Source organism: Corvus cornix, chromosome 10, assembly GCF_000738735.6.
Source record: "Corvus cornix cornix isolate S_Up_H32 chromosome 10, ASM73873v5, whole genome shotgun sequence".
NCBI lineage: Eukaryota > Metazoa > Chordata > Aves > Passeriformes > Corvidae > Corvus > Corvus cornix.
In genome coordinates this window covers 5,797,331-5,805,910 of record NC_046340.1, presented here as the reverse complement: position 1 = coordinate 5,805,910, position 8,580 = coordinate 5,797,331, and the positions used below count along the sequence as shown (strand labels likewise).

The 8,580-nt window shown below is 46.9% G+C and overlaps 1 protein-coding gene across 2 annotated transcripts in view; it reads right to left on the bottom strand.

Annotated features, from left to right (window-relative positions):
- NTRK3 (neurotrophic receptor tyrosine kinase 3) overlaps window positions 1–8,580 on the bottom strand; it is a 219,922-nt gene that overhangs the window by 14,522 nt on the left and 196,820 nt on the right. For both annotated transcript variants that reach the window (XM_010391033.4, XM_039557355.1), the window contains one exon: window positions 2,715–2,873. In XM_010391033.4, coding sequence (XP_010389335.2) covers window positions 2,715–2,873 — 159 coding nt within the window. The remainder of the gene's footprint in view (window positions 1–2,714; window positions 2,874–8,580) is intronic.

Below are 8,580 nucleotides of genomic sequence, written 5' to 3'. Positions count from 1 at the left end.
CAAATCTCAGATCTGCAGATCCTCAATGCTCACCTGTTCGTTGCTAATGATAATTTTACCATAAAAAGTTTCTCTCCAGCTACGGTTTTTCAGATCCCAAAACCTCCCCTGTATGACACCTACCTGCCTCAATGCACTCTCCAAAGAGGAGGTCACAAGCAAATGAAATAGATTTTAATTTATGATGTCAGTTTTTCCTGCTAAATGAAGAAGGAAAAAAAAACCTCTTAAAATCCCCAAAGTAAAGTAATATTTTGCACAGCTGAAATTATATTTTTCTTGTCTGAAAACCAAGAGTCCTTTCCATTGCGAAGCCCAGGAGAGGTTTATAAGGAAGAGTTCAGAGCATCTTTTCCTACATATTTCTCCAAGGTCAGATTTGCCTCCTTCTGATATAGAAAAGCAACTAAAAGAATGAAATCTCATGTCAAATCACATCTGTGATGGAGAAAAAAAAATTACAATGCTATCACTCTCTTTTGGGTCAGATCTGTGCTGCTAATGAGAAAAATGTGAGGTCCTGGATAACAGGAAAGTCTCTTCGGAGGGATGCCATTGGAAAAGACTCCCCTAAGGGTCTCTTTGGGTATTGTTTACTGGAGGAATGAATAAAAAGGAAAGGGAAATATGACTTTCCAGAGAGCAGCTATTGCTGCCTGGCCTCCTTGGTTGGGGTTGATGAGTCCCAGCATCACAGCGTGCGAGTGGCCTGCCACGCTCTGCAGATAAACACCGGTCCCAAGCAGTGTGTTGAGGGAAGCCACCCAGCAAGAGGTGTTTGGAGTTTATCATTTATGAATAGCAATGGTCCCAGCAGGCAGCTCAAGGGATACTTATCACTTTGCTGTTTGCATATAAATACAGAGGGGAGAGATTAGGACCTGCTGAAAGCAAGGGGAGGAAGACACAGCAGGCAGAGAGCATTGCCACTGAGCTGCTGGCTGCTGACTGGGGGGAGGAGGTGAGTTATGGTTTCTAACATAACTGGGCATGCACAGGAGCCCTGTGCTGGGCCCTTTCTCTCCAGGGTGAAGGAAAGGCACTGAGAGAAGTTAATGGACTGGCTGAGTGGTGTCCTGCCTCGTTCCTCTGCTCACAGAGGGTTTCTCCCAGCCTTGGAAAAACCTGCTGAAAATGCTGTGGGGGTATAAGGCCATGCAGGTGGCACAGCAGGGAGTGGGCATCCCAGACTGACCAACGCTAACCCCAGCACAAGCTCATTGACCTTCTCTCCATGGGTTCTGCCTCTCCATGGGGCTCTGGCACAGCTTCTGGGCTGCCACAGGGACTCGCTGTGATGCCATGCCATCCAGGAGCTGGTGGAGGTGTCAGTCCTCTGCAGCCACACAGGTTCTTCCCATCCCTCCACAAATTGTGAAAAATGAGCCAGGTGAGAGCTCATGTGGCTCCCTCCCACCAGGACACTGTGGTCAGCAGTCAGAAAGCAGTGGATACACCAATAGGAAAGGGAAGGATGAGATTTTATCCCAGGGATGGTAGCAAACCAATACAGCCACATCTGTTCAGATTTTAAACAGCTCTCCCCCCATGATTAAGGGTGGCTATTCTCAGCCCTACTGCCCTGCAAAGGAAACTGAGGCAGAAGGCACGGACAAAGCTGAGCTGTCACACTCCAGCATGCCCATTGCCCATGTTCAAGCTCCATGTGCTCATTTGTGTGTGTTTGTATTTACCCTCGCAGGGAAATGCAAGAGCAGCCATTAAATAGCGTGACAAATAACTTCTGTCGCTGTCGGTTCCATTGTTTGTGCCTCTAAAATGTTTGCGTGTGCTACTTTGGGATATACGGTCAGGCCCCATTGAGCACACGAATGGGCAAGATTAGAGCTGTAAAGCAACACCTTGGATTTGCCATCTCTGCAACTCACTTAATTAAGGGATCTGTATCCAGAAAGCAGAAAATGCACATTTTTCATTACAAAAGGTGAAATTTCTGAAATCCATTAGATACACAGTAGGATAAAAATGTTCAAGGTTCCCACACACTGCTATGTCAATGCATCTTTTTCCTCTTCTATAATACCTCCTGCTATTCCAAGCAAAAATCTTCCAATGATTTTCTGCTGATGTGCCTCAAACCTCAGCAGTGACACCCTGCTAATCCCAGCCAGCCTTCCCTCAACATTTTTACAGTGGAGCCCTGTCCTGGTGGGCTGCAAATTTTGCTAGTCAAAGAAATAAAAAGGGCAAACAAGCTCCATGGGTTCCACCCTCAGTGAACTGGGGAAAACCATGTCATAGATGTCCCAATGGCAAAAACCCCAAGGAAATGTGCCACAAGCAATACATCAGGCTTAAAACAATTTCTCACAAGCTGGCAGCTGCAGTAAGAACTTCAGCTACAAAAGGAGAAAGCAAGGGAAATTCAAGGCATGACTTAGATCCCAGCAGTAATTTGGGTATCCCCAGTTCTGGCAGCACCCCGAGAGTTTATGAGATATGACAGATACGTCAGGAACTTAGCAGCAAGGGGCTGAGGATTAGCCAGTACGTGGCTTTGGCAGAGCTCTTTGATTCCTGCAGGTCTCAGTTTTCCCATCTCTTAAACTGAGATAATGACACTTATCCTATGGCTTCACCAAGGGAGGGCCAAGGAGGGGACCATCCATGTATAAACTGCTTTGCAAACAACCTGGGGAGGAGAGATGGCAAAAAGTACAGTGTCCAGCTGAGGTGTCTCAGCACTGTTGTACCTCTGTGTTTGAGAGCTGGAACCAGGGCTGCTTCCCATACGTGAAGATCTCCCAGAGGATCACCCCGAAACTCCAGACGTCACTCTCTGTTGTGAATTTCCTGTACATGATGCTCTCTGGGGGCATCCAGCGGATAGGCAGCATGGTGTGTCCCCCAACCTGGGTGAGGACAAAGGCACAAGGAAATCTGAGTGGTGAGAGTCCTGAGGAACAGGGTCACAGAATCAGACCATTGAGTCAAACTCCTGGCCCAATGCAGGACACCCCAATAATCACACAACATGCCTGAGAGCATTTTCCAAACACTCCTTGAGCTCTGCCAGGCTTGGAGCTGTGAGCACTTCCCTGGGGAGCCTGTTCTGGTGCCTGAACACCCCATGTCATGTCAGCCCCACATGATGTGGACAAACTCAGGGCCTCCCTGTGAACTACAGCAACAAGGAGCTGTTCCAAAAAGCTGGGCTGGCTCCTGCCCCAGCTACCTCTCATGGGCTTACCCACCAATCCCACCTGGTTAACACGACGCATCGGGAGTGAGATGTATTAAAATAAATTATGTCCTCTCCACCCAAAATGGGCTTGTAAGGAAATCAAATGCAAAATGCCAAGAACATACTCCAGCCCTACAGTCTGGTGAACCCGGACACAGAGCAAGAGTGGTCAGCAAAGCATTTCAGGGCCTCAGTACTCCAAGGCACCCACCAGAAAGAGAGCATGAGGGCTGTCCCTCTTCAGAAAGGTTCTCTAAAATCCATGCACAGGCATCTGTGCATCACCCAGCTGCATGAAAGGTTTTGTGCTCAGAAAACTGTGCTACCGACCTTTTCAGAGAGTGCTTTCATTATGTAAATAACTGCAGGACCACCCTGCAAAAGGTGGTCTGTTGGTAAAGAACAGGCTCTTACAGGCAGGGATATGCCCATCGTTTAATGGATTTAACGTTGGAGAGTTTGGAACTAGAAGAGCCCACGGGTGTATAAAACTGGGGCATGCCAAGGCAGGGAAGGGCAGTTCCTCAGGTAAGAGCCAGCCCTTCTGTAGGGCCCATGAATCCAGCAGGTACACAGGAGGCTTGCAGAATACATGCAAACAGTTCCAAAGCAGAAGGATTTATCTTCACATTCACTAGAGATTCCTAAACTAGTTTCTCTGAGCAGGACAAGTTTTTCTCTGTGCTGTCCTTCTGCACAAGAAGCTCCATCTGTGGGGAAACAGCTAATTGCTACGACCAACCAGTGCTGGAAGCAGCAGGGCTGCAAGTCTCCATTCTTGTTTCTATTGGTGCTACAGTGTCCGAGGCTTTAAGTGGTGATGAGAAAAGTGCTTTTGTGGAGCTGCTTGGAAGACTGCTTGTCTCATTAGGGACACCAAAAAAGCAGTGCTAATAACTTTGTAGCACTGCAGCTGAATCAAACAGGCAGAAATCTCTCTGGTCCTACAAAGGATGAGGAAAGAAGGTATCTGCTGTCTGGGTTTCCAGCACATGTGTGGCTATTCCAAGTAATGAGATTGTTGTGCTCGCTCGGATGAAAACATTTCTTGTACAAACAAAAGCTCTCCTCTGAGCTGCCAGTTTTTCCACACGTTTCTTTGACTGATTAAAGCAGAACTTTGAAGTGGGGGGAAGGGTCAGTACAGGGACACTGCAGCACTTGGAAGCAAGAGGGAGGTGTGTTGGAATAGGGTGTGAAAGGGGTAGGATGCTCAGCTGGCTTTCTGCATGGAGGGGCTCAGATTTCTGTAGGATTTGGCAGAATTTAAGCTCAGGTTTGCGATGTTGCACTCAGAGGGCTGCAGACCAGCCCTTTTCCTTACTCTGAAACAGACCCTCCCTCAAAAAAGAGGAGTTTTAAAAGCCTCAGGAAGATCTTTCTTTCTTAAGTGCAGATGCTTGAAGATAAAAAGCTCATTGCAGCTCCACACCTCCTGTTCAGAAGCAGCTTGGCTGGCGTGTTCTCAGCTTGCTGCTCTGAACTCCCAAGAATGTTCTGCTGTAATGGAAATGGAAATATGCTTTTCTTTGTTTGTTCCTTCGAAACCCTGGCTGCAAATTTAGCTCTTCCCTGCATTCCCAGCTTTTACAAGTTGCTTCCCCTTCTTGAAAAGGGCTCTGAGGAAACATTATAAGCAGAACAGGACATACATCAAACTTGATTGTTGCAAAAACTGCTTTGTGCTAATGCTTATTTTATTCTCCTTTAAGTAGCACTAACTCTTCAGTTTTCCAGCAATCTCAAAATGATTACTTGTTGAAAAGCTCTCTGCATTTGCAATATCCTGAATCTTGCAGGATCATTTGTGATTACAGGTAGTACAATGTACCAAGCACAGATAACTCCCTTTTGAACAGGTCTTAGAGCAGTTCAGAAGGTGTGAACCAGGCCCTCAGCCTACACAGACAGTGCTACAGCAGCACTGCTCAAATGGGAGGGCCCTGATTTACACCACTTGAGGATCTTGCCCTGAAAGCAGAGCAGAGAAGCCAGGAGTGCCATCTCAGTTCTAATGACCGACAATAAAGTCAAAGTCTTTGGTCTCCTCTAGACACACCCTGGTGAAGTTCTGCCAGCAAAATGACATACGCAGTCAGGAGCTGTCCCAAGGATGTGACAACACAACCTTGGCTTAGCTCATAGGTTGAAGTTCAAGAGCAGCCAAAGCATTCCTCCCAGCCATGTGAGACACAGCTTCTACTACAAATTAATCTGGTAATAATTAATAATCAAATTAATTTGGGGAAGAAAAACCAAACAAGCAATGCCCAGAAATTTCTGCATCCCAAAACACTGCCCAGCTATGCTCAGAGATGAGAAGGTGCTCCTTGCAGGGGCATCTCCAACAGGGTGCCACATTTTTGAGAGCAAATGTTAAGCCTTGCACTTACCAGCCATAAGCAGAACAGGCATCAATTAAACTCTACCATAAACCCACTCCAATGTCTAACCTTGCACATAAGGCTGGCTATTACGCTATAAAGAATTGCCTTTGACTATCCCTCACTGCTTCCCTTGCAAACTGATTAGGATTAAAATTCCCATTTCACAGATGAGAAAACAGATGCAGGAAGGCAGGGAAAGGCCCTGCTCTGAAGCTGTGCAGTAAGTGAACACCAAGCCAGGTCCTCTCGGTCTGCAGTCAGCCATACCCTGTTATTTGATGATGTAGCAAAATGATTTAGAGCTGAGCACAGAGGGATTGTGCTACTGATGCCACAGGAAGCAGAGTGTGTCCAGGGTGACAGAAATCCTTTGCATAATGTGTAGTGACTGTGAGTTGTGTTCTGCCCCTGTAGACTGACACGTGATTCCCACAGCTACATACTTGTTTTACAGGACCAGCCATTGCCAGAAGCATAAAAGCAAAATGATGCTATTAAATCAGGCTGAAAAAAAAGATGCTGTTTTCTTCTTTTGCAAAGCCAGCTTACAAGGCATATCCTTGGCTTTGGAAAGAATCATTATCATGCCTTTAGGGAGAAGGTGAAAGTTTATTTCAGCCTCTGCTTGCTCAGAGCTGGGTCTAGCAGGTTTCAGAAATAAGTGACCACACAGGACTGGTGTTTGTTAGGAGCATGCTGCTTCTGAGACTTCTCTAAAACAGCCATGTCATCTTCACACACCATCCTCTCCACTTCCCTTGGGAGCTAGGGATGGGAGAGCCCAGCTATCAGGTAGGCTCACCTTCCCCAAGGGTAAAATGTCCTGAAGCAGTGGCATTACAGCATCTTCCCTGGAGGCACTCCACAGCTTGGAAGAGGGCTTTGCTTGCAAGCAAATAAGACAAGTAAATCCTCTTCTGCTCCTCTCTGTAAATCCTATGATGCCGCCAAGCTCGACCTTTTGCCTTGTTATTTTAATGCTTCACAGACCTGCAGACTGGCCTCTTTATCCCATTGCCATGGCTGTCTAGCTTTGTTTGACATTTTTAGCTAACTTTCTCTCCCTAGATCAACTCCCCATGCCCACACTGACATGTTATTCCCACTGCTCTGCTCTCTCTGTTCACAGTGCTGTCCTGGTAATAAATAGAGCAATCAGTGCACATCCTCTGAGCAGCCAAAGTTTTCTTCCTCTCCATTTCAAGATCGCAGTATCACCTACTCAATTCCATCCCTTTCTAGTGGATGCTCCCAAGGGCATGCCCTGATCCACAGCCCCGTGTTTCTGATACTCCAGGGCACCTGGCCCCTGCTCTGAAACTTCATTTCAAATCCAAGCCCATGGACTTGCAAGATATCCAGCCACTCCCTCTGAGCACCATATTGCTGGATTAGATATGAACCTCGAGGAGCTGGGGGAGGTTCATGAAAGGCCAGCATTAATGGCCATTAGGGAGAGAGATAATTACTTAATGCTAGTACAGCACTTTGAGGATGTAAAGCTATATAAATGCTATGTACAAGTAGTATTATAAGGCTTGAGGTTGGTCTGCTACCAAGGAAAGCTGGTGTCTGGGGGAAAAGTTCTCCTTGTCCCAGCTTTCTGAATGACATCCAGCTGATTAGGAAGGAAAAAAGATGACATGTTATCCCCCGCTGAGGCTGACAGTACAGCAGCAGGTAGTGTTCAGCAAAGACTGTGCAATAAATCCACAGTTTGGGCCACCAGCAGAGAAAACCTGGAAATCAAAGCCAGAGTAGGGCTGAAAGAACCTCATGCAGATTTAGGACTGGTGGGAATGCAGATGCCAGCACGTTAAAGGCAGCTTTTGGTGGGAAGCGCTGTTTTTCCCCTTCCCAGCTCACATACCATCACCAGGGCTGTAGCCCAAAGCAGCATTCAAAGGGAAAATACTGAGCCATTTTCTCTACACCCACAGCTGGAAGGTGCCTCCATGGATCTCAGCTCAGAATGGGATTTGGTCTCCAGCATGCTCTTAGTCTGTGTCTTATTTTTCTTTTTGTGCAGTTTCCTTTGCAATGATGAAATAAAAAACAAAACAAACAAAACAAAAAAAGCCCACAGTGCTTTCGTTTTCCTTGCTTTTGACATTTGCTTTCCAAGGTCATTTGACACCTTTCCTCCTGCTTCTGGCATACTTGATGGAGCCTCTGCTCCTGCTTCTGCTTCAGGAAGATCACAAGATCCACTGTAGGTGTCTTCGTATCATGCAGCATTTGAACTTCCCATTTTTGTGCAGGAAGCGGAGACATTTGAGTTTGTACAGAGTCCTAGAGCAGTAGTGGAGACCTTGGCACCATTCCTCTCCAGGAAATCCCACTCCATGCTCAATGCACTCAATCTAGTGATAAGACACACATTCTCTGATTGCCATCTCCGTTCCTGCTGCTGTAGGTAGGGGTGACCTGGGATCTTCTTTCATTGCAGACCTGGATGCCATCCCAGGCTGGACCACACCAAATCATATGTCCTTTAGAGCTCTAGGAGCTGGCTGATCCAGCTCTGAGCCTTCCCCCAGCAGCCAGCTGTAAGTCTCCATCAGGACATGCTGATTCCTGCTGCAGGCAGGATGTGTTGTTAATTCAGCAGCTCTGGACAGCCTTGTATGAATAAGAGCCACAGGTGTCTCACAGGGTCATCTGAGAGGATGTAAGGGCAAGAAAAAAAAGCAATGAAAGCAAGAAGGAGGAAAAGCTGCTCTGTTTGGCTAGCTTGAGCTCTTGGAGAACAACAAACAACACTGCTGTAGATTGTGCCTTCGTGAGTCAATGTTTGTCAGTTCAGGTTGGGGCACAAGGAGATGACTTCTCAGGGCGATGCAAAGAGCAGCACATGCTCCTGGCTGGGGATCCAGGAGGAGACACTCCTTCCATGCCTTCAGCCTGGATCCAGCTGCACTGAGAAATTTTTCAGATGTGCCAGTATTTTGCCTCTGTGAGTCCTGACAGATTCCTGGGCACCTTTCA